The sequence below is a fragment of the Plecotus auritus genome, assembly GCF_963455305.1.
Source record: "Plecotus auritus genome assembly, chromosome: 12".
Taxonomy (NCBI): domain Eukaryota; kingdom Metazoa; phylum Chordata; class Mammalia; order Chiroptera; family Vespertilionidae; genus Plecotus; species Plecotus auritus.
In genome coordinates this window covers 9,945,990-9,972,716 of record NC_137778.1, presented here as the reverse complement: position 1 = coordinate 9,972,716, position 26,727 = coordinate 9,945,990, and the positions used below count along the sequence as shown (strand labels likewise).

The 26,727-nt window shown below is 44.5% G+C and overlaps 1 protein-coding gene across 6 annotated transcripts in view; it reads right to left on the bottom strand.

The window, feature by feature from the left end:
• SRGAP2 (SLIT-ROBO Rho GTPase activating protein 2) overlaps positions 1 to 26,727 on the bottom strand; it is a 239,334-nt gene that overhangs the window by 39,079 nt on the left and 173,528 nt on the right. For 3 of the 6 annotated variants that reach the window (XM_080648555.1, XM_080648560.1, XM_080648557.1), the window contains exons 6-11: positions 23,384 to 23,599; positions 22,664 to 22,792; positions 15,135 to 15,359; positions 11,445 to 11,546; positions 10,208 to 10,405; positions 1,053 to 1,137 (exon numbers count right to left, since the gene is read on the bottom strand). In XM_080648555.1, coding sequence (XP_080504681.1) covers positions 1,053 to 1,137; positions 10,208 to 10,405; positions 11,445 to 11,546; positions 15,135 to 15,359; positions 22,664 to 22,792; positions 23,384 to 23,599 — 955 coding nt within the window. The remainder of the gene's footprint in view (positions 1 to 1,052; positions 1,138 to 10,207; positions 10,406 to 11,444; positions 11,547 to 15,134; positions 15,360 to 22,663; positions 22,793 to 23,383; positions 23,600 to 26,727) is intronic. The other 3 variants (XM_080648556.1, XM_080648558.1, XM_080648559.1) reach the window with 1 other exon arrangement.

Here is a 26,727-nt window from a genome sequence, read left to right as displayed (position 1 = left end):
GAACCATCTGGGGGAACTGTCCAGGGCAGGAGAAGGACAGGGCACAAAGGGTGGGTAGGAGGCTCTGGTAAGAAAAGCAGAGCTCTGTTTCCTGGGGCCAATGAGCCAATGAATGCTGTGCACTTTCTTATACTCTGCAGTGTCTGAGGAGTGCTCAGGTCTTATTTTACAAGGTTGGACTTTGTGTCAGTGCAGGTCTGCCTTTCACTGGTGTTACCACAAATGCCCCGTAGGCTCCCATTTCCCATCTTTAAGTGAGATTAGTGGGGCAGGAGGAGGGGCCAGCATTCAGAGGCATCCCCAACCTGGGAATCCCATTAATCATAGGATGCTGAGAGACCTGGGCAGGGTGCCAAGAACCCCAGGGAAGCTTCTCTTTCAACCTTCGCCTTCTGTTTGACAGCTGAGGAGAAAAAGTCCAGAGTGCCAGTCCCATTCTCTGCCTTGCTACTTCCCAGGGTCTGGTTAAAATCATACTATGAGACGAGACCATCCATTCAGCACCTTGGCCTCAGCAGGGCCCAGGCAGAGAGAGGGCTGCCATGTAGCATCAGGGCTGCTCAAAGCAGAAGGAAATTGATGCTCTACTGTGACGCTACAGAAAGCAGCAGTCTGTCCATCACTGTGCCTTTGAAACCCCTCTCTTCTCCTCAGAGCAGCTGGCCAGCTCATCTCCCAGCTCCCTCCCTTCTTGCTCCAGCCTCAGTCCTGCCACAGAGGAGCTGAGAGTTTTCACAAAGTGTCTGGAGAGTAAGTAACTTCTCAGCCTTTTACCCAGGTCACAGCAGAGGAGGCGCAGGAAGGGGACTGAGTAGAGAGCAGGCACGCTCCATTTAAACAAATAGACGATGCACATTAGTGCTTCATTAAGCACCGGCCTGTTCCCATTACTCAAGCAGCCATCTGGGGAGTGTGCTTCCACATCACAGGCTAGGAAAAGAAGTGCATTCGCACAACCAGACCAGGGTTGGCTTAGGGTGGAGGCTCAGCAATACAGCCCAGGGCTCAGCCTTCCCCTCAGTGCAAACCTCCAGCAGCGCCCCCACACTCACTTTCTCCCAGGGTTTTCTGGAGAAGGTCGTGCTTGGCTTGCAGCTTGGTGATGAGGTTCCTGCCCTCCAGGTACTCCTTCATTTTCTGTAGGGGAGGAGGAGGAGAAAGAGCAATGAGACTCCTGAAGAAAAAAAATCACAGATGTGCAGCTGTACAATCCCCTTTGCAGAGAGCACTTGGTTTCTGACCCAATTTCTACCAGGTTCATTGTTTATTACTTTACGGCCCCAATCATCTGGACAGCTGCTGATTTACATGGGAGTTGTGCATTGGCCAGTGTAAGAAACTGTCTTCTACAGCCCCTCATTCATCTCTTTCAGTTCCACTGAAGAGGAGCAGGGGGTGTAGGGACTCACTGAGCCTAGTCTTCTTGGTGTGAGGACACACATCTGCCACTGGTCACCTTCACTGACATCCAGCCCTGCCCCTCCCCCCAACAGGGTGCATTCCATCACACCAGGAGCAATGCCAATGGCAGACGCAGCCCCCATCCCAGCTGCAAGCCCAGCACGCACAGCATCTTTGTCTGAGCCTGTCTTAATCAGCTTCCTCCTCCATCTGCATGGAGTCTTTGTGGAAAGCCTGGGATTTCTGAGCTTTCAAGAGGGACTGCCATGCCCCACTTGCATATACACATGTCGGCAGCTCCAAACAGAAGACAAGGTTATGGGAATGCAGTGCCATCTTCTCTCACAGTTAAAATACTATTGCTGTGCTGCATTTTCTGATGTGACCTCTCTCAACCCTTGAATGCCCAGTGAGAGACTAGGTTTCCCTGGACAATTCATCAAATCTTCAAAACAACCCTATGAGCTATTAATGTCATTATCCCCATTTTATGAATGAGGGCACTGAGATTTGGAGAGATTCAATAAATTGCTTAAGGTCAAACAGTGAGTAAGTGGTAGAGCCAGTATCCAAACAAATGTAGTTTGACAATACAGTGTGTGCACTTAACTATTATGGTAACATGCTCCCATTATGGTACCAAGCAGGAAAAGGAGAACACTGCACAGTATCAATTCTTTGTATACATGTGAATATATACAGCAAATTAAGGGTGTTTAGAGCACTTCAGCACATATTCTCTCATTCAACTCTCACAGTAACTCTGCACAGCCTGGTAGGGAAGGCATCATTACCGTATTTTCTTATAGACTAGAGGCCCCGTGCACAAATTTATGCACCAGTGGGGTCCCTCGGCCTGGCCTGTGGGATTGGGCTGAAACTGGCTCTCCAACATTCCCCAAGGGGTCCCAGACTGCAAGAGGGTGCAGGCCAGGCCAAGGGACCCCACTGGTGCATGATCGGGGCCGGGGAGGGACAAGGGAGGTTGGCCAGTCAGGGAGGGATCAGGGGAGGGCTCCAGGGTATGTCCGGTCTGTCTTGCTCAGTCCCAATAGGCCGGACCCCAGCAGCAAGCTAACCTACCGGTCAAAGTGTCTGCCCCCTGGTGGTCAGTGTATGTTATAGCGACTGGCCAACCAGTCAACTATCTGTCTCCTGGTGGTCAGTGCACGTCATAGCGAGCGGGTGAGTGGCCTTAGCATATCATTAGCATATTACACTTGGATTGGTTGAATGGCCAATCAGATGATAGAACACTTAGCATATTGTGCTTTTATTATATAGGATGAAAGGATGATCTTCGGTAAGAGTGTGTCAAATAAATTGCTGATCGCTGCAAGGCAGTCAGTGGAACTGTCAGGCCTGGATCACAGGCCTTTGGCCTCTTAACTCAGCTGCTCATGGGATCTTCCTTTCCCTTGGTGTCTACTGCTGCAACAGCTCATCTGCCAGTCTGGGGCCATCTACACATGTCTAAACTCAGAAGCAACATGGCAGTGTTTCCCTGGTGCTATGTGAGATATCTGAGGGGCTAAGTGAATAAAACATTTTAAATTATAATAGTTCTGTCTTTCTTTTAATGTACTACGCAAAAAGTATAAATGCACATCAAGGCTTGGATTTTATGTCTATTACCACATAGGATGAAGGCAGAAAGAAAAGGTGAAAAAATGTGAGCTACATTTATTCTGTACGTTTCTGTACAGTGTGAACTTTTAACCAAGAGGGTATTTCTTTTCTCTCTCCCTCTCTTTCTGTCATGTAAAAACAAAGAAAAAAGCCTGGGCCCAGCTGGCATGGCTCACTGGTTGAACGTCAACCTATGAACCAGGAGGTCATGGTTTGATTCCTGGTCAGGACACATGCCTGGGTTGTGGGCTCGATCCCTAGTAGAGGGCGTGCAGGAGGTAGCTGATCAATGATTCTCATAACTGATGTTTCTCTCTCTCCCTCTCCCTTCCTCTCAGCAATCAATAAAAATATATTTTTAAAAATTTAGGAAAAAGAAAAAAGCTGCTCTCTATGCGAGGCCCTCATTGGCCCTCCCATGTTCACCCAGAGGCTCCTGTGGGAACCTGGGCAAATCTCTAAGACTGCGCTTCTCACACCGCCCTGTCCTGGAGGGTTTATTCCTCCCGTGTCTTTCTCTCTAGACTGCCTCCTCCCTATGGTCAGAGACCATGACATTCATTATTCTTGGCATCTCTGATACATAGTACTGTGCCCAGGAGATCGTACACACTCAATAAATGCTTGAGGTATGAGTAAGTAAATGAACAGGCTCACTGTCCTCTGGATAGAACCTTCCACAGCAGTCATGAATGAAGCCTGCAAGTGCGCCCCTACTCTCTCAATTAAGTCTAATAAATCCTACATCAAATCATTTCTGTTGTTTTACCAGGTACCTGGCTTCCTCTGTTCCTTTGTGCTTTTGCATGAGAACATCTGCATGAAAATACGCTTCCTTGTCACCTTCCTCCTTCCATCTGCTCCAGCCGCCAGCTCCCCTGCTGTCAGTCTTCCCTGGGTGATATCTAACCCCCCACCAATGCCTAACTGTGAGGTTTGGAAGCTACTTCAGGGCCCAGAGGTGAAAAAGCTGCAGGGAAACACCCTCTGCTAACATCTGAATCCTCACATCCTCTTTGGAAGGTTATCCCAGGAGACTCAAAGGTTTCCTAATGAGGGAAATTTACCAGGAAACGGTAACTCTTAAAAAAGACCAGACTGCTCAGCCACAATTCTGAAAGGCGACGGATGCAAATTCCTTCCTCTCACTCAGGTTTTTACTTGTGATTCCGGAAATCTTTTTTTTTTTTTCTTTTTCATTTATATTCACAGTTCACTAGTTAATTCTGGCTGTCACCTGGTGAACTGTTAAAATAAATAAAAATCTGATAAGAGGTATGATGGATTCCTTTTATGGGTTCTATTAAATCCTGAAGGACTGAAACTGTGTCTAGGTGTGACCTGCATCCCTAAGACTGGGAACAACGGTTGGACGTTTTCCATCTCGGTAAGCCAGATATGAAGATAAAAGCATCCTAGAGTTCACAGGTATGTTATTTATCACTTCTCTGTCCTGCCCATAGCCAGCACTCATCGTATGAGAGAGAAGCTGGAGGAATAACCTGGCTTTTACTGGTACAATTGAGTTAAAAGCTTCAGTCGCTGCTGATCAGACACACGTGAGAAAAGAGCCGAGACAGCTGAAGGCAAGGGAGGAATAGGTGGCTTTTCAATGCTTTCTGCAGACCAGGGCCAGGAAAATAACTATTTATGTGGAATCTCAAAATCCCTTCCTTGGACAATACAGTCACTTTCCTTATTTAAAGCATGTTCCAAATATTAGGTAATTAATTTTTTTCATGCCAATCCCTATACCCTGCTCCCCTCAACAAACATCAACAATATTAGTAAAGGGATGATCTGGTGTTTTCCTCAATGGAGGAGAGGAAAGAGGGCAGTTTTCTATTCTAAGTCACCAAATTCCTGAACACAGTCTAACCAGTGCCACACCCTCCCCCTAGTTTTACACTCAATGTGATCAAAACTGAGAATTTATTCAAAAAGTAGCGAGGCAATAAGTCTATTGGGTGGTTTCTTTTTTTGCCACTGTAAACCTTCCATTTTGTTTTTATGATCTGAACTTATTTCTTAATAACTTCCTTTTTAAAAATACATATCTGTATTGATTTCAGAGAGGAAGGGAAAGAGACAGAAACATCCATGATGAGAGAGAATCATTGATTGGCTGCCTCCTGCATGCCCCCTACTGGGGATGAAGCCAGAAAACCAGGCATGTGCCCTGACCAAGAATTGAAACGGGACTTCCTGCTTCATAGTTCGATGCTCAACCACTGAGCCACACTGGCTAGGCTCAATAAATTTCTAATTGGTTATCAAGTGTCAGCAATGAGTTTTATTTATTGAAAAGTATTAGTATGCTTTTTCTTTCAGAACCCTCCCTCTCTAACATTTTTCCATTTGCAGTAAAATGGAAAAGCCTGAGTTGGAATATTCTAGTCCTACCTTTTACTAAGTCTTCTAACCTTGAGCAAGTCACTTAATCCCCAGAGTCTTAGTTTCCCTATCTGAAAACTGGAGACAATAGTATCTTTTCACAGGTTGTTGAAGGCGAACCTGTGAAGATGTATGACTATGATTACTAGCACAGAGTCCTGCCATTAGCAGGTACACAAAAGCGTTCCTTATACTTGAATCACCTGCTCGTTAACCTAAAAACAATCATGCCCTCCACTTCTTTGCTTTGTGCTAATACATAAAAAAGAGATTTCTAGTCTTAAAAAAAAAAGTCAGAGCACAAGAATGCTTTGCAAATTTAATTTTAAATACCCTTGCCCTTTAAATATGCTTACCATGGAGGTATGAAACTCATGGGCCTTTTGGCTTTCTGCCTTGGATTTAATCTATGTGGAGCCAAGACCATAAGTACCCACTGCTACAAGGAGCGGGGTAGGTGGGAGGAGTGAGCCATGTCCTCCAGCCCCATGTGCAGAGATACACAGATGTCACTACAGTGGCTGCTTCCCCACCATCAGGCACACTCACATTTTCCCTCCTCCCTGTGAATTTTTAAAGCAGGAAACAGCTGTCAGACTGTATAAATAAAACAGCAAGTCTTTACATGGGAGCACATCTCCCACTTTAGTTGACAGGGCAGGGGTAGTCGTTCATTTGTACCTGCTTAGCACACATTACTGAATGCCTGCAGGAGAATCTATAATAATAAAAGCGTAATATGCTAATTAGACCAGAGGTCCTTCCAGACGAAGCCAGGGCTGTGAGGGAAGCCTGGGTCCCGGGTGCCAGAGGGAAGCTGGTGCTGGCAGCCGGCGGAAGGAAGGCCTGCTCTTGCATGAATGTTGTGCATCGGGCCTCTAGTACCAAGATATAAAAAGATCTCAGACCACCAGATCCACGTCTAGACCTAGAGCGCTGCCATGGCCAAGGTACCAACTCCTCTCCTATTACCTTGCCCAAATCAGTCCCCAAGAATTCAGGTAGTCTAGTTTTGTTTATTTTATCAACTGTAATCCTAAACCCCTTCCCACTGCCACCTCCATACAGGAAGCACTTAGAATAAATGCCAGTCTTACAGGCTTTGACAGTCTTTGGCTAACCAGTGAGCATTACTGTCTATGAGCAGGGAATTGGTTAAATATGTGATGGTTCATCCACCCATACAATGGAATTCTGCACATCCATTAAAAAAGGAGACAGGTCTGGGCCCTGGCTGGGTAACTCAGTTGATTAGAGCGTTGTCCCAATATGCCAAGGTTGTGGGCTCAATCCCTGGTTAGGGCATATACAATGAATGAATGTATAAATAAGTGGAACGACAAGTCTCTCTCTCTCTCCCTCCCCCACTCTCTCCATCCCCCTCCTCCTTCTAAAATCAGTATAATTAATTAATTTAAAAAGGAGGCAGGTCTTTTTGGACTAATATAAAGCCGAAGTAAATTAAGTAAAAAAGACTAAAGAACAGTATAAGTAGCATACTTCTTATGTTTCTATTTATTCTATTTTATTACATTTCTAATGTAATTCTATTGTACTGAAGGATATGTCAGTGGTAGTCTATGCATAGGGTCTCTTTGGAAGGACACAGAATAAACTGCTTTTAATCACAGAAGGGAAGGTATAGGGGGGTCAGGGGTGGGTAGAAGCTTGAGTTTTTTCTGTATGCTATTTTGAAATCTTTAAAAAAATCTATTTTTTAACAATCACAGTGAAAAAAGGCAATGGGGGAAAAAAGTGGACATTGCTGGACTGTGTGTTATAGAAGACAAGTGACACAAAGCCAAAGAGAGCAGGGCACGTCTCCTCACTTAGGCAAAGAAGAGGAGGGAGCTGCTGCGCTGTCTCTAAGCCTCTCCTTCACAGCAGCTTCTTCAGCAGGTGGACAGAGAAAGCCTGGGCCCAAGACCAGGCAACAGGAACAGGAGTTCTCATTTAAGTTCCTGTTGAGGTTCCTTGGACAAGCTACCCATCCTCTCTGGGTTTAGTTTTTAATTCTCTCAACGAGAAGGTTTGTTTTGATGGTATTTAAAAATCACTTCAAGCTTTAAAATTCCATGCTAACTTTTCTGGGACTCCAACAAATGCTTCAAATTTCCAATTGAAGTCATCAGAACAGATCAATCTGATGAAAGCTTTCCTAGCAGCTCTCTGGGTTCCTGGGCACACTACCGAGGGGGCCAAGCCACGACAAGGAACGTCTTCCCAACTTTCCAAAGGAAGAGAGCTTATAGGATGCTCTATTCTGCTGTTTGTGAAGGGCATGGGGAAAAACGTGGCAATGTTTGTGGAGGCAACAAACTAAAAAAAAGCCCACGAGCAGTTGTGTAGGCTTTGTATGGTTTGGCAAGCACAGGCAGCCATCCTGTTTAACATGCATATCCCCTTTTCATGAATGTCCATTTCACCACTCCCCAAAACACGCTTTTATCATGAAATGAATTAACTGACACATTCTAAGCACCAGTCAGAAAAGTAATGAACTCTCTTGTAAATCTGTTACTAGACAAGTTCGGACAAAAAAACATTTCTGTTAGCCAAGGGAATTTGCACACAATTTTGATGAGTAGCACTATGGCCACAAAAGACAGGAAATGGGTTAGAGAACATCAATGCAGACAGAGGTGAAAGAGCGGGCAGGATTTGAGACGTCACCCGTCTGAAGATGGTCATTCCTGTTCCTACTGAAAGTCAATTTTGAATAAAAATGTTACAGATTCATTTAAAGCCAAAAAGGAAATCTGACAGTTTTAAATACAGATTTTTAAGTCCAAAATTTCTTATTTAATAATTAAAAAAAGGAAATCTTCTTTAGTGTAATATGATTGGGTCAGTTAAGTACTATTATATCTAAGCAGTCCAGACAGACCCACCAAACAATCCTATTATTAAGAGCCTCTAGAGTGTTCAACGACCTCCTGAGATAACAAAGCTTGGGGCGGCAACACAGCCCTCATTATAGTCAAGAAGTTCTCTTAATAGCTAACCCAGGTTTTTGCATGTTTTTATGCTTTTGCACATGCTGCTCTTTCCTCGATTCACCTCCTAGTTCACGCATCCTTCAAGATCAAGCACAAAAATCGTTTTGTATGTGATGTTTTCCCAACTCCATTCTTCCTGGTCAACACTCTTGCATGTATGCAGTGTGCATGTATGCATTTTTAAATTTATATATACTTACATACTCCTTTAATTACAAAAATCAATTTGTCATACCTGTTTAGAAATATATAAAGTGAAAATGAAAGCTAATCTTTCATATACCTAATCCCATCATCTCCTTCTTCATGTATACCCTCAGCATTCTCAATAAATGATCAATGAACAATTTAATAATGATTGATAAATAAATAAGGATGATGGTGATAATAAATTTTCAGCGCTTACTGAGCACTAACTACAAACCAGGCAGTGTGCTAAATACTTTACAAAAATTAATGAATGAGCCAAAATCCCCAATCCATTATTTCTATGTATAGATTTGAGTATTTCACTCAAAGGTGTTATAATTAGGTGACTTAGAAAAAATGTTAATAATTTTGGTAAACAAAAGTAGATTACAAAACAATATGTATAGCACTATCCCATTTTTTATAATAAAATTATAAATGCATGCTTAGATATGTGTATGCATATATCCTAACACTAGTATCTCTAGGTATTGGGATTATGAATGATTTTTATTTTCTTCATTTTGCTTCTAAATTTTATATAAGCATCTGTTGCTTTGTATAACAAGAAAGAAGTTATTTTAAAAGAATAATTCTCCCTTAAATCACTCCCTTTCAACAATCTTCTTTAGGACAAAACAAACAAACAAAAACATCTAAGAATTCTGAGCTTGACTAAGTAAAAAAACAAATTTCATTTTTAAAAAGATAGCAAATCACTAGTGTTCTTAATGATGAAAAAGCAGTGTTCAAGGAAGAATTTAAAAAATTGTTCTAGTTATAGGAAAAAGTCAATTTACTGCATATAGACTGTTTCTTGTCTGAAAAAAAGTTCATTTCTCTCCTTCAGAATCAGTTTGCATATTTACTGGCTATATTTCATCTCACACCTGCAAGCTTAATTTCTCCTTTCTTGTTCATCAGATTAGGAAATAAATTTTAGTACAGGCAATAAATCCTACTTGGCAAACTCAGAATAACTTAATTATTGAAAAGCAGCACCAAAGACCAGCCAGCAACTTTCCAAATGGCTGTTAACACTATTTTAAAAAAGTTGGGTCCACCTGTTTAAAAAGATATTAGGAGATACATAAATAACAAAAAATATGATGTTTTGGAATTCTCTGCAAACCAACAATGCTGCCTATCCTCTGAATTTTAGCAATAATTATGGGGAAAAAAAACTTCCCATCAACAAAAAATATAAAAGAAGGTCATCACACCACCTAGAAGAGGCTACAGACTTTAAAACTAAGATTTGTCGGCCAGAATATTTGGATGTAGTTCCCAAGAACCAAGAGATGTAGGCCCCTTTCCATGACCCCCTATGACTGAAAAATAAACTTTCAAACAAAAGCCTACTAAGTGGTTAAAAAAAACGCCTTGGTAGTATATCTGGGTGCATCCTTTCTCTTGAGGTAGACACATACAAGTGTAGGGATGGTCTCCTTTTTGGCTTTAAATGAATACACCCAGATCTAAATCTAGGATATTCAAAGACTGCCTTTCAGACACTTGACAAAGAGTACAAGTCCCAAATCTCCCGTGTGTGCAGCGCCTAAAGATGATCTTTAAAGGCCAGCACGCTCCCTCACCGTGAAGTAGAACTGCTCTGTCTCTTGCTGGTTGGCTCTCCTCTTGGCAATGCTGGGCTTGCTCATGAAGGTTTCTGAGACTGTGGACTTGACGGACTCCATAGAGTTGCTGTACTGGAAGCAGTCAGACACGTCAAAATCCTCGACAGTCACAATGTCCTGGATGGTCTGCAGAGTGGCCTCCATTGTCTTTTTGACCTGCCACAACAAGAGCCAACAATGCATGAGGGGAAGGTGATGCAGAAGCTTGGAGAAGGGAAAAGGAGAGGGCTGAGGAAGGAGGGAGAATGCTGTCAGAGGGTGCAACTCTGCCTCCTCCCATGGGACAGTGCTGAAGTGAGTGATAAACACCACATGGACCCTGGTATCAAGGGCTACACTTTCCAGTGAGGACCTAAACCATCCCCTCCCCCACACCCCCACTCCTGTCTTTATGCTACATACTTGACCCAGCTCCCAGCTCTTTTATTTAATGTTTACTTTTAAAATTTAATATTAGTTCTTGGCTATAATAGAAGTGCTAAGGGAGAGAGAGAATAACATTTCAAACATACCCCATCATACAAAGAGCTAGTTAAAATGTGTGATGAGCATGGTCCTGGCAATGCCTCAGGTTCTATTTCATGACCTTCAACAAATTAACAAACTTGTTTCCCCATTTTCAAACTAAGTGACCCATGCCCAGTCCTTCCTAATCTTCCTGGGAAAAGTAAGACTTACTAAGATGCCAGGTAAGAAGTTATGTGAGCTCAAAAGAAAAGAAACCTGATAATCATTCATACTGTCCTTTTGAATTGGTTGTTGAAAGCAAATACAGTGGGCCCAGGAGAAAGTCACCCTTTTCTAAAAGGACAGAGATGTTTGAAGCATCAAAGTCAAAAAGCCTCTGTTTGTTTGCAAATGCTGGAAAAAGCCAGGCAGGAGGGGGTGGTTTCAGAGACACAATACTGTTCACTCAGCTGCCAAGGGCCATTCTGATTAAATGTGTAGAGGGGGAAAGAAAGCATTTTGCAAAAGCTCAAAATAGAGCACAACCTTTGGCAATGCAAGAGCAACTTCCTGGAGTTCAAGGGCAGGATGTAGCAGAGGGGAAAATCCAAGCCTACAGTTGGCTAGGAAATGTTTGCAGCAGCCCGGACATTCCCTGCGTGCTCCTTCCACTGCTCTCAGATAGGCAGCAACAAGTTCAACAGGGAACCTCAAAAGGTGGCTCTGATCTCTTAAGCAGGAAACTTACCTCTTCGTTCTCAATCTTCAGGGTGGATAAGCGAGACTGCAGTTGTTGGCATCTCTGTACCAGCTCACTCTGGACAGGCTGCTGGGCACAGAGCTGGGAAGCCTGCCAGAAGCAAGTGATACCAGGTCAGAAGGAGGACACTGTACTTTCGGCGGTTCTGGAGTCCCATTCCTGCTAATAAAACTACACATATTCAAGCTGTAAGGCTCACAGTTTCTATGTTAAACCAAAATCCAAAGCCAAAGTGTGTGGATCTCTTCCAGGACCAAAAAGAACAAAAGGCGAATGAGGAGTGAGACCCATTTGGGAGGACCACGCCTCTCTTTGAGCCCATCTTTAGGTTGGTGCTTGGCAGAGGCCGATCTACGCAGGGTCTGTGGCTCCATGGAAGCCAGAGAAGATGGCCTTGGGCAGCCCCAGCTGCAGACACACAATGCTTTGGCACAGGGAGGATTTCCTGCTAGAGGTCCAAGTGGCCACCTCTCTGGCTCCTCCTTCACCCCACTTTGTACACCAGAGTGAAAGCAGGAGAGAAGTGGGTCAGGAGGCTAACTTGCTGCTGTTGGCAGTCAGCATGTGTTTATAAATCTGTGCCAGGCCTGAGAGCTCTGACTCAATTAGAGAAAGTGTAAAGCCAGGAACAAGTTCACAGGCAATGGTAGAGAGCCCCAGAGGGCATGAAATCTGGTGGAAGCTGGCATTTTCAGAGACCTCAGGTCTTCACCGTAAGTGTGGGAGAGAAGTCCACCCTACCCCCAAGGATCATCACCAGCAAGCGATGTGTGAAGGAATGGTCAAGCCAATGTCTCCTGATGATGGCATGGCCATGGCATGAGCGTGAGGTCACCCACAGTCCTCAGGATGACAGATTAGGAACAGGCTGGCAGATTGGGAGGAATGAGCCACATGGAGGCAGCTCCTGTCACCTTGCCACCATGTGTCCCATAGCCCCTCATCTAGAGACACATCTGGATAGAACTGCCCTTTCTTCCCTAGCAATGAGTGGGCACATCCACATGCCCACAGACCATTATCTTGCTTGAAAAGACAAAACCTCTCTTCAAATGAAGTGGGCTGGGACTTGACCTTTTCCTTCATTGGCTTTTAAGCTCCCAACTAACTTGACCTCTTCCCCCCAGCTGAGGGGTCGGCTGAGCCAGCTCTCAGATCTGAAGAGAGCTGACTTCACTCTGGCTCTCGTATAAGCAGACACAATGAAGAAAGCTTGGTGGCCAGCTTTCTGGCCAAGTTAGCGCCAAGAGTAAAACTCTCTGGCTGTCTGATGTCACCGGTCAGGCATCCAGAGCCCCACCAACCCCCGGGGGCACCAAGAGTAGAGCCAAGCACCTCCTCCTCATACATCTGAGAGTGCTTGGCATCAATTCACGAGCGGAGTGCCCCACAATACCAGTCAATGTGGGGACTTGGCCAATTTCAGAGCTTCCGGTCAAAATGCCACCCGAACTTTGGCCCTAGTTCAGAGACTTCCAGGCAGCTCCCTCTAAGGTCTACAGACAACCCACACTGATGGGGATAGACTGGCTGTAAGGACCAAGAAAGATCCGCCCTCTCCTCTTTCTATTTTCCACTCATTTAAAGGCTAGGCTGGAATGCAGAACCTTTTCAAGATCTAGCACTTGCCCTGGTCCTGCCTGACTCAGCTACTGACCAGCTCATCACATAAAGGAAAGGCCTAGGCAGAAGAGTAAATTTTTAAAGTAACCCAGACCTAGTAGGGAGGAGTCAAGGAGAGAAAACCATCTCCACGCCTGTTCCTTTAAGAAGCAGCAGGGCTGCTGATGCATGCTTTGGCAGTGGTCCTCTACCGGGGTGCAAGGTAATGCATTCCAGCTGTGCTCTGGAGTATGGAAAGGAGGCTCGGCAGGGCTAGGAGGGGGCCCTAGCATCCAGCATTTGGATCCCCCCTTTATGGAGACAAGCTGTTTGGCTCAGAAGGACCAGTCAACACCAGAAAATGTATCACACCACTCAGCTAGTGCCCAAGTTCCACTGATTCTTGGGAAGCAGTCTCCGTGGCAGCTGGAGAAGGGTCTTGGAAGGCAAAAAGCGAGGGCAGGTGAGGAATGGGGCTTCCTGGGGTTTGGTGACACTCCTTCCCCTGCTCTAATTGCACATGCTGCCATCTCACTTCCCCATCTGTTCAGACACTGGCATTTCTCAAGCCACAGCAATGGAAACAGACTGTAAATGGTTTGGTTTTCCCAAAAAAGGAGAAAAGAAATCATCTCCACATTTTTGTCTTTAAGAATGAAATGTCCACTCTCTATAGTGGCCTATTGATGACAGCAGATCCTCTGGTTACACTGCAACAGCTGTCATTATGGAGCAGGGCTTACTACACAGGTTTGGATGCTAATTCTAACGGAAGCGCCAATCCCTTGCTGAGAGGACACTGTGGTTTCTTGGTCACCTAGCACCCACCTCTGTCTGGTAACTTTGGCCTGACTGCCCTCCAGGGAAACTCCCACTCCACAACTCACGCCATGTACTTTGGATGGAGGCTCTCCTCAATAAAGGGATGGAGCATGTGACCTGGGCATAAGCCAATCAGCTGACTGCAAATACCTAGTCACACTGAGTGACTCAGAGATAGGCAAGTCACCCAATCAGAACCAAGAAGACACGTGAGACTGTGGGAGCTTCTAGGAGGTAAGCAGATACCCTTTCCACTGGATTTCAACCTAGAAAAAGATAAGGCGGGAATAGTTATCTTGCCCCCACAAGATAAGAACCTGAGAATAGGACCGACACAGGACATGGAGCAGACAGAGAAAAGCCGGGTCCTCATAAAATTCCCACTCCTCAATCTAGCCATGCCTGATAGTTCCATCCTGAGCTTTTATTATGTAAGCCTATACATCCTCCTTTTTATTTGAGCAGATTAAATGGTGGCTCCTACCCACAGGGCTAAGGTTTACTCATTTGTGTGCACAACACCGGAACTGGAACCGAAAACTTCACAGTAATGGAAGCCAAGAAGCTTCTCTTCCCTCTCATTTTCTTTTCTTTAAGCCCTTCTTGCTTCAGTCACTGAAGGTGAAAAGTCCAAAACAGGGCCCCAGCTTCAGCCTCCCCTGCCTGGGCAACCAGCACAGGCCTCCTGGATGACATCACAGCTCATGTCCTCTCTGTAGGTACCCATGCTTTTTTGTCCAATACCCAAGTAAAACATCTTTTATTGCAATCTTCTAACCCTAGGAGAATAAGACCCTTCAGAATTCTGCCAAATGACAAAAGAGCACATTATTCCTTTCTTAGCCTTCCCTCCCCACAAAGCCATTGGTATCTGGCCCATCTCAGCTCTCACTTCTTCCAACCTCACCACTTGGACTCCCCTCTCCCTCTTCCTTTCACCATTACCAAACTGTTAGCAGTTTTTAGAACATACCTGCTGCTTTCCACTCCTTTGCTCCTTCTCATCCCTTTGGGTGCCCAACCCTATGCATATTTTTAATTCTCTCTCAACTCCTGTAAGCTCCTGAGGGCTCTAATCCCCAACGTCTACGGTCAAGCTTAGTGGACAGGAGGCACTCAGTAGCTGTTTGTTGAATGAGTGGAGTGTGCCTCAGTCACCTGACAGGAAGGCCAGCCCTTACTCTCCCCAGAATAATGTGGTGGCCTTAGTGTCGTGAATCTAGATTCAAGTAAGTGAGGGGAGGAGAGCCTCACCATGTCCCCCATGTGGGGCTGGAACTCAAACTTCATAGGTGGGCAGAAGACATTGTTGTACATCTCCATGAGGCGCTGCTTATCACTGGTGGCATCCAGGTTTTCTACGGCATTCTCGATGGCATCCAGACCTTCGTGCTTCGACTGCTCCAGGTTCAACTCAGCCGAGAGGAAGGTGCGCAGCGCCCGGTTCAGGCTAGCGTGGTAGCCTAAGTCACAACACTGCTGTGGAGAGGAGAGCACATGAGCAGACCCTGGACAGGCCCAGGGTTGGCAGAAAGGGAGGGTGGACTCCAGAGCAGAGGTGACCATGTCAATGAAATGACTGCAGCAGGAAGAAGGTTGACATTCTGACTTCCAAGACCTGGGCGAGATTTCTCAGTTCCTGACTTCCATTTCAATGGTAAAACATACCTTAGAGGACTGTGAGGTGCTCAGAAGAAAGAGGAGTCATTCGGACAAAATAAAATTATCAAATCATGCACTTGTACAGTGCTATTCAGTAAACATGAGAAGAGTTAAGAGTTAAAGGGAATCCTCTCCTATTTTCAGATTTCTCTGGGGATACCATTATAACAAAATTCAATAACAAAAATATAGCCTGCCACTCCCTGAGGGTTACTGTGGTTAAGTCAGTACATACCAACCAAGCCAGGCCGTTTCCACACTCAGAGTCCAGAAGTCAGAAGTGTTGCAAGAACAGTTAATTACACAAACTCAGAACTCGAGGTAGGAGAAGGACTGGGGGCATGACTCTGTCGGTGATCACCCCCATCAACTCCCAACATTTTAGAATAGGCCTTAAGATGCAGACAAAGATTTCAGCACTAATGCTCCTGCCCTATAGAAATAGCATTTACCAGGCCAAAAGTTTCTAAATATAAGTCTTAGTGGGAAAAATCATGTTAAAATAATTGGATTTCCTAAAGCAAAATAAAAAAAGGCATGACTGAGACAAGAGTATTAAAGAAGTACTGGATAGTAAGCCAGCAACTTTGGAAAAGCCACTCCCACCCCAAACCTGTTTCCTCAACTGTAAAATGAACAGTTTGCCAGGTCAGTGGTTTTCAAGCTGTAGACCAGGGCTCTATGGTTCTGTGCCAGAACCTTCTCAGGCTGCCCTTGAGAAGCAGTGAAAGGGCAGCCCAACTAGTATGACTTGGAACCTCCTATCCCTGCTTCGACCAAACCAACTCTGCTCTTTTTCCTACTGAATACATTGGCACTCTTTGTAAGGTCTGGTTTGAAGAAAGAACTCCCCTGCTAGAGAAAAAGTCTGAAAATACTTGACAAAATACAATCCCTAAGGCCCTCTTCAGCAACAGCATTCTGTAACTCTATGACATTCTTCCCCATCCCTCCCAAGGGACCCAGGGATCCGAATTGCTTGATCGTCCATTATCCCCCCTATTGCATAAGCAGCTTTGAGATCCAAAACCCAAGAAGACACGTCAGAGGAGAATCATGAACAGAGTAAGACCATCTGCCTGACTGTCATTGCATTCCATAAGTAGGCATCAAATCAACTCGTTCCCAGCCTTGCCCCTTCATCCCCTTCATCACTATCACACTGGGAGCAGCCACTACTGGGGAAGAAAAAGCATGTGATCTGCCTCCTCCTCCCAGCATCTGACAAGAAGCTCAGTGACAGAGTGCTGTCAGGCTGGGCTCTGGGTCCAGTGCCAACAGGCTCTGGCAGGTGCCTGGCTGCAGTGGAAGAACAGCAGTTACAGCTCAACTAGATACAGAAAGACATTAAATTCAGTTGAGAGGGAAGAACAAATGGAAGCTAGACAAAAGCGGCTGATTGGGAGGCTGCACGTGCAGGAGCCCTTCCTCCTCTGGGAGACCTGCTGCTCTAGCCGGGCTGCCCTTCCGCCTGCAAGCCCTCCTTAGGTCTGTAAGTCTAATGAACAGAAGTGACACTACCCACAGGGCTGAGCAAGTGTGTGGGCTGGGGGTGAGGGTGGGGGTAAGGTTTTTAGTGCAGAAGAGAATGTAGGGGGAGGCAGGGTGCCCTTCATAAACTTTTACAAGGTTTTACTAACCTCCTTTTCTCTCCATTCTCACCACCTCTATTCTAATTCATACACTTATCATTTTACACCAGTGCTACCTGCTTCCCTCTCCTGCCGAAGAGCCTAGAATAGCTCTATTTTACTCCCTAAATTCAAGACCACCTTCCTCAGTTGGAAATTTTTAAAATGCCTCTATTTACTAAGTGGAGTTAAATAATTTGAGTAAGATCAATGGCCAAAACAAGTTGTAATCTCTTTAGTCTGACCATCTAACATCATCCCCCACTAGCTTTTTCTTCAAACCCCTCTGTTCTAATCCAATGACACACACTCTGTTTAGGGTAACATATTGGAAAAACCACAGACCTCAATTCAGCTGTATGACTGTGAGCAAGCTACTTAACCTCTCTAAACCTCAATGAGGGAAAACTGCAGTCTCATAGGTTGTTGTGAGGCCAATAACAGGCAATATACTTACATATATATATATATATATATATATATATATATATACACACACACACACACACACACACACACACACACACACTATGCAGACATTTAAACACCAGTCATCAATATCCCCAAATTCACTATGTCTACGCTTCAGCTCCTAGCATTTTCTCTTTTTGAAATGTTTCTCACTCCTCTCACCCCTTGCATTTGGATCCAATCTTTGAGATCCAAATGAAATTCCCAGCCTCTGGGAAGCCAGACAGCCCTGCAACCCTGGCATGTACTGACCTTGGCCTCCACTCAAAACCACACTCATCAGCAGCCCTCATGTGACACAGAATACACTTCCTCACTCTGTGACTTGCCATTTCGTATCACCCCCACCAGAAGGCAAGCTTCAAAGAGAGCATGGCCAGTGTCTTACTTCATTTTTAAATCCCTCACCATTAGGCCTTGCTCCTGGTAGGCATTTAATAAACATCAGTGGATTGACTGAAGCCAAGATTCCAAGCTCTCAGAAAATAACCCCGTTAGGCTGCATACGAATATAAGTCAAGTGGTAGATGGAGCCACTGAAGCCTTTTGTGTTGTTCACCCTGCATGGCCCATGGAGGGCAGGGTGCTTGCTTGGGATGGTCCATTGCCTCTATTATATAAGCGTTCTATAGCTTCTGTGTGCCAGTGAGTCGGGGGTCTGACTCACAACATACCCTTTGACTCCTCTAACCTTCAGCTAACCAGGGAGATGCAAAATAGGTGTTCCAGAGCCTTGCTATCCACAAATCTGAAAGGGAACAGCTGAAAACAGAGGCATTATTAGCAAAGAAGCAATTTCTAGCAAGGTGAGGTAATGAGATTTGAATACAGGGTGAGGCAAAAGTAGGTTTACAATTCTGAGTACACGAAACACAGTTCATATATTCTTTTCCATACGAACAACTGAAAATCTACCTTTGCCCCACCCTGTATTTCAGGAGTACTAGGGGAATCCCAGTGAGTCGAGGCAGACATCATTTTGCTCACAGTGAGGACAAAACATGCTTTCCATGGCTTCTGATGGGTTCTGTACCAAGCTGGGCTCCTTGGCCATTTCTGGGTTATGTAAGTGTTTGATGAAACTTTCCCAGGGGAAATCAATTTTTTATAAGAATTTAGTGATAGCCCATCCAGATGTGTGGTGACATGAGTTGACAGCTCATTAACCCTTTACCAGTTGAAACCCTTACCCTGAGACTCTAGAGAAGGCCTAGGGAAAAAAGTGGGTATAATAACACCCACTTCAAGCTCACACAGAAGAGAAAAATAACTGCCCTTCATAAACTTTCCTGTCCAGAAAGCTGGGTTCCCTCATGTCTGACTTGGGTGCACACGATGTCACAGATTCTCCACCGATGAACGTAGCATGCGCCACACCCCAGCTATGCAAGAGAACAATGCCCTGTTCTTCATTCATCCATCTGCTCCTGGGGCGACAGAGCCACAGGAGTACGGGGGAGGAACATCACATTCCAACGAGCCTATAGTTCTTAGACTCTATCAAGTCAGCTCAGAATAAATGTCCTTTTGGCCTAATGTCGGGTTTTCCTGGTGTGTGTCAGATGCCTCACATGGATGGCTACAGTTTGATTTTAAATTTTATCCTATATTATAAAAAGAAGGCAAAGGCTAGTCCTTGTGCCAATGCACTGACATCAACAAGAAGAACTTTTCTCATCCTGAGTGTCTGCAGCACACACTGAGTTTCAACCCGCTGGGAAGGAGGCATCACACAGAGGGCACAGGCTGGAATAAGATGCATCCCCTGTCTTAAAGCAAGTTCTGGATATTGCCAAGATCAGAACGCCATCGGACCCAGGCTCACCACACTCACTCCTGCTGGTTCACTGCCAAAGCATCCTTTTGGCCATTTTTATTGCAAAGAGCGGCGAGAAAAAGGAAGTACCGACACATGCAATAATGTAGATGGTGCTCAAAAACATCATGCTGGGCAAAAGAAGCCAGCTATAAAAAAGCATCCACTCTATAACCCCATTTTGTGAAGTTCTAAAATAGGTCAAACTAATTTATGGTGAAAGAACTCAGAACAGTGGTGGCCTTGGGGAGGGGGAATTGACTGGGAAAAGAAAAGAAGAACTTTCTAAGGTGATGGAAATATTCTATATCTTGATAGAGATGTGGGTTATAAGAGTGTATGAATTTATCTTGAAACTATATTGTATGTACATTATATCTCAAAACATTATTAAAAGGCACAAAAAGAAAAAAATCTTGGCTAGGAAATCATCATCTTCTTTCTCCTTCTATTCCTTTCTTCCTTCAATGAATAAACTATGCACTCAGCTAAGTATTAAGCTCTGCATGTATGTACTATGTATGTGTGTATTAAGGTAAAGAGAAGACCTGGCTCCTGCCCTCACGAGCTTAGAGAGGAGACTAAGAGATCTTCCTCTGTTCTTAGCGCAGCGACTCTCAAACATTTTTGATCTCTAGCTCACAGTGAGAAATGTATCTTACATCATCTCACACACACACACACACACACACACACACACACACACACACACGTTCATGGGTGTACAAGCATGTACACTTATCTAATATAACAGTTTCACCAAATAAAACCTAACTTTACTACTGCGACATACCTTGATATTTTCTTTCTTATTCTATTCCAGTCTGGTTCAATCATTAAAAAAATAAATAAATAAGTCAACTCATGAAAGTGATTGTATGACTCCCTAATGGATGGTGACCTAAGGTCTGAAAAATACTGTCCTGGGGCCCTGTGCTTCCCTCTAGTGCGGCAGTGAGCCCACTGCGTAGACACTGTCTGTTTCTATGTCTATGACTACCTCTAGGGCAAAATCTATTTTATTCCCTTTTGTATGCCTACCGCTGAGCACACAGCCTCATCTCAAATAAATATTTACCAAACATTTATAAAGCAGAAAAATGTTATCGGCCTTTCTTAAAGAGTAATTAATCTGTCCCCACCTCAAGAAAAAACAAAACTAAACCAACATCAAACAAAATAAAACAAGAGCAACTTTAGTACCTGTGTGGCCTGGAATGCTAGCACCCTGGACTAGTCACAGTAACCCAGACCCATGCCCTAGCTGAGTATAAGGAGGCTTGCAGGCTTCTTTCCCATGGTGCTTCTTATGGCATTCTGTGAAGACAGGCTCTTAATATAGAAGTTGTGACTGACAAAGCTGCCCTGGGGGTAAAAGAAAAGGACAGAACAGGAGAAGAGGTGTGGTGGACTGGCAATCTGACTGGCCAAGTGTGAGATAATTAGCAGACAGTGAGCATAAGAAAGAAGTGATTCTCTTCCTCACGCTGAGAACAGGCCTCTCTCCCAGTGAGGAGCTGTTCCCCTGAGGAGAAGAAAGGATCCTGTTTAGGGCTCTGACCTCCACTGAAGGACAGTGTTCAGATTGGCATCAACAAGCAGGGAGAACAAAGAGGCACCTGAATAGCGATCAGAGCTCTACTTACCCAGGAGGACAAAGGCACCCAGGGCATTAAGGGGCTGAAACTTACTGAGTCCAAAATTCCTGGTTCAAGAGACAGGAATCCGTATTTTAGAAAAGTTCCCCAAGCAACTCTGACGTGACACCAGGTTTAAGTAACAATGACCTACTCTAATTCTTCACTTTGCCAGAGTGGGGTGGGGAGCGGAGGGGGAGAGAAAGCATAGTTCCAAATTAGCCCCATAGAATCCAGCAAGTTAGGCAAATCTTAGACCAGAACCCCACATGATTTTGTGAAGTGTGGCAGGTTTGTTTGTGGAGAAACCAAGGCAGGCAGGCAAGTATGAGAGGTCTGGCCAGAGGCTTGCAAGCCCAGCTGCTGCCCACTGACAGCAAGAGACAAACCTCAGGCCTCAGAAAGGAGACTGGCTAGGATCTGCCTGAAGCCCTGGAGACTGGGCTGCTGATGCTATGTCAGCTGGGTCCACGCCCCGCCCTCTAATGACTGGAGGGAGAGGTGAGAAACGGTGTACAGTACACTTAAGCAGCTTCCGTCAGGAGAGCAAGGCTGACCCATAAGGCCAAAGTAAAAAAACTTGACCCTGGTGCCTGCCCCATGCAAAACACATGTGCCTACTATCCAGCTTCTCTCACTGTCTTGGTGCCACATACCAGGAAGTACAGGCCAGGTGTCAGGGGCATCTGAATACCTTCCTACCAGGACCTAAATTCGCAGCGAACCTTTGGTAGGTAAACCTCTTAACCCCTACATTCCTTATCTACAAAATGAAGATAGGTTGGTGCATGGGCAATTCAGTGCTAGAATTCTCGCCTGCCAAACTGAAGATAGTAAAACTGATTCCAAAGGGTGATATGACAATCAAATGAGATAAGACTGAGAAACATGCCCTGACCGGTTTGGCTCAGTGGATAGAGCGTTGGCCTGTGGACTCAAGGGTACCAAGTTCAATTCTGGTCAAGGGCATGTACTTTGGTTGCGGGCACATACCCAGTAGGGTGTGCAGGAGGCAGCTGATCAATGTTTCTCTCTCATCGATGTTTCTAACTTTCTATCCCTCTCCCATCCTCTCTGTAAAAAATCAATAAAATATATTTTTTTTAAAAAGACTGAGAAACATTAAGTTATAAAATAAACGTAAGGTATGGCATTCTAATGCTTTTGCTCTTGCCACTCACTTCTATGTGCAAGTAGCTGATTTAAGGGAGACAGAAGTGCATAGTGGTTAAGAGCATGGGTTAGTAATCAGACCTAGGTACACATTTTGCCTCTGCCACTTATTAGCCAAGTCTGGGTGAGTCATCTGAACTCTGTGGACTTAACATGTAACAACGGAGATAATAATGTCTTGCTCCAAGGATGCTGATGAGAACTGAAGGGGAGGTAGTGTAAAGTGCTGTATCTGGTACCTGGTGCATGGCAAGCCCCGGATGGATCATGGCTACTTTCTTTATGATTGTTCTCAAAATCCCTGAGCTGCCTGAGCAATAGAAATGGGGACGCCTGACCAGATCTCTGAAACCAGGAAAGAGGCACCCTGGAGCCCCAGCTTTCAGCACTTACATCAATCAGGTCAGACAGGTCGTGGATGTAGTACTTGAAGACAGATGCATTGGTTGCCTCCAAAGCCAGTAAATACTCATTCCGGGCTTTAATGGCCTTCAGCTTATTCTCCGTGTACTTGGCTTGGCGCTGAAAAGGGAACGAAAGTTCAATTTTACTTTTTTTAAAAAGAGGAGTCTGTTCGCTAAAAGATGAAAGTACAGTACATTCAAGAACCACAATTGTGCTGCTACTCCCTATGCGCATCTTCCTTAAATTGGGTTCTAATTCTGTTTAATGAGATTCAAGGGCACAATGTAGATCAATCCAGGAAAGGTTAATGAGGCTCCCTACTTTAGATGCGTGTCCCACTTAGATTCTATCTGCAAATACCATTCTCCATCCTTACATGGCTACCTTGAAGGAGGTGTCACTACATCCACCTCTGAGCAGCTGACACCTGAAGCCAAACCCTAGGTCTACAGTCCCCTTCCAGGCTTGGGAAAGGTGACTGCGTGTCTTGTTTACCTGCTACAGGTGAAAAACCAGGAGCCCACATGCCCAGGTTCTCCCAGATCCCAGATTCCTTCTGGGCAGACATCAAGGACAAACTTGGGGTCATTAGGCGCTAAAAGAAGCTAGAGCTTCCTTGTTCTGCTCTGTGCCTACTGGGAGATTCAGATTAGTCCTGACTTCCAGAATGTGCCTCCCTAGCCCCTACCACTGCCAGAGCACACGCACCTTCTCTTTCATCTTCTCAATCTTCTTCACTGAGCTCCTCCGGACGTGCTTCTCCTCAATGCGGATGTTGGACGAGGAGTCAGGGGAGCGTGGGGTCTGCCGGTCCTCCTGCTTTACCGATTTGCCAATCTGCTTTTCCTCCTGCTTCTCTGCCTCCTTTAGCTTGCTCTGAGCACTGATGCTGTCGGCATTGTACATGTGATATGTCTTCATGACCTGCAAGACACCCCCCAGACCCCACCCAGAGGTCAAACCAATAGGGTCAATTCTCTGCCTTAGAGACTAACAGGCCTCGCTGGACCTCTCATGAAGCAATGTCTTCATGGCCCGAAGGGAAAAATTCTTAGGTGTTTGGAGTGGATTTTAATATTATATATTAAAGACCACTCTAAAGCACAGGAAAACAGGATTTGAACTGAGCCAACATGCCTTATTATTAAAATGACTTCTTGTCTTCCACCATGTATTATTTATTTGTGTTTATTGTTTGTCATCATTACTCTTTTATATTGGCCAAGTAATTTCTACCCCTTAGTCATCTCACAACGCCAAGTAGATAGGAAACAACACCACCACTCAGACCCCAGAGCAAAGTCTGGGTAGAAACCCTGAAGAGGGTAGCACAGCCTATGGAGTAACCTATACTTTTTGACATTTCAGATATAAAGTGGGGAAGAAAAAAAGGCTCCTGGCCTGGTATCCTGGGTATCTATCTTGTCTGCTTTTTTTTTTTTTTTTTGGTTAATCCTCATCTGAGGATATTTTTCCCACTGATTTTTAGAGACAGTAGAAGGGAGTGGGGGGCGGGGAGAGAAACACTGATGTGAGAGACATACATGGAGCTGTTACCTCCTACCCACCCCCTACCCCCGCAACTAAGGGCAGGATTGAACATGCAACCCAGGTACATGCCCTTTACTGGAATTGAACCTGCAACCCTTGGGTGTGGGGGCCAACGCTCTAACCACTGAGAACACCGGCCAGGGCTGGTCTGCTTTATACAAATCAAACACCCTCTCTCACAGGAATTGGAAAAGCAGCAGCAATAACAGTGGCAGCTATCATTTCCTGAGCACTTAGTATATTCCTGGCTTGGTGCCAAGTGCCACACTCCCATTTTCTCATTTCATCCCTGAAGCGATCCTGTGACCTAGACAACAATCCGATGAAGCCTGTAAACCTGCACAATATATCAGGGAAGAGCCTGAGAAGGAATAAAATCCACATCAAGTGAAACTGGAGTAGCCACAGGAAGGAAGTAGTATGAAAGGAAAGGGATACAATTTTCCATAAAGCAACTGTCTGGGAGTCCAATGCCTTTTCTCAACTAAGCGGCCAGGAAGCTTGAGACTTGTGTTTAATTTCTACCACTTAGCACATGCTGCGTGTCAGGAGCTTTATGTACATCACTTCATTTAGTTCTCACAACAACTCTGTGAAAGACATGTCCTTATTTCCACTTTTAAAGATGAGAAAACTGAGTTGTAAAGAGATTAACTCTCACATCCAAGGTCACACAGCCAGTAAATGGCAGAATCAGGATTTAAACCCAGGTTGTCAGGCCATTAAGTCCACAGTCTTAGTCACTAAGCAGCAGTGTCTCCTCTGCGTGGGACCAGAGCTGGACTTATTGGAAGGAAAGGTTAAGTTTAGTCAAGAGAGGCTTGAAAAGAGAAACTGGTTTCATTTAGAGACTTGAAAAAGATCAGTAGCCTCACACGAAGACTAATTTGGTCCGCAGGGGGCATTTGGTACTGTCTGGAGACATTTTTTATTGTCACAACTTGGAGCTTGCTACTGGCATCAAGTAGGTAGAAGCCAGGGATGCTACTAAACACCCTATGTACAGGACAGCCCCCCACAACAAAGAATTACTGGTCCAAAACGCCCATGGTGCTGAGGTTGACAAATCCTGGGTTAGAGGGACTTTGTGGGTAAACTAATATCTTAGGATCAGCTGGTGATAGAGGAGGGAATAAAGAATATTGGGACACTTATAAAATCAAAGTACATTAGAGTATAAATAATGTCTCATTTCGGATGCCGAATGTTTTAAATCAGCTTCACCTTATTTTGAACTTGACATCATTTCCCATAAGTATAAGACCTCTGTATATTCTCTATACAGGAGAAATGATATTTAATATCGAGAGCATTAAAAACCTTTCTAAGTAATTTAAGTGGTCCACCAGGTTTCCAGATTGACTATGAAGTGAGAAAGAGGCATCTGGTCTCCGGGGTGATGAAGGGTAAACAGGAGGTTCCTTTTTCTCTCTTTTCACCTGAATGTGACCAAGGGATTCAAAAGCTTGAGTGAATAGTCAAAAGTGAATGATTCCTAAGAAAGTGTTATTCTATTTCATGAAGATGCATAATAATTAATTAGGAAACACTATCAATAAACACGAGAGACAATAAAGAGCTCAAAGGAATAGTGCCAACAAGACAACATGTGAAGGAATAAAAATTAACAACTTATATTGCTCCTTCCCCCAAAGAACTTAACTCTCGCAAAATAAAAAAACACTATCTCATCTAAAAAACTATAAATTCCTAAGGGTAAGCACCACTCTTTTGTGTTTTCTTCTCTTTTCCAAAGTTGGGAAATATGAAGACAGTGGTAGTTTTATAATCAATGTTGTTGCCCAAACGATTTCATGACACTGAATCCCTCTTCTATTGAAAGGAGAGAAGTATCATTTCCTCCAACTCAAGGGAAAACTGAGGCATCCAAAGGCTACCTCAGTATAAGTGATGTCAAAATAACTGGAGAGAGAGGACTTGGAGAAATATATATATATATTTATATGTAGTGAGGCAAATACAAACTAGGGAAAAAATTCAAGAAGTCTAAATCCTCAGTTCTGCAAAGAGAATTAACTTTACTTTGAAAAACACAATTTGAGTTTGTCTTTAGTTCTGCTCCCTCCCCAAGCCACACTAAAATAATAGAAAAGAGTTATTATTATTATTTTTAGTATAAATTAAGGCATATTTGTAAGAATAAAAGTGGAAGACAAAAAGCAGGAGACAAATAGTAACTGACCTATTGGACCCTAAACCAGAAGTAGAGCGAGCCAAGAAGCAACCAGACGTCTATCACAAAAGCCAGCAAGAGGAATTGCTGGCAGGGCGATGAAGGTGGAGCTAATAACAAGAGAAACCAATAAAGGCCTGAGAACAGTTAGACTCCTAGGTCCCATCTCCTCCCCACCCTGTAGTGGAAGATGAGAGGTTTATATTCTCAGGAGTCAGCCTCAGCACCATGGACTCGGACCCCAGGCTCATTGAAGATAGGAGTACTGAACTTAAACAGAAGTAGCGACTGAAAATTCTAAAGGGAC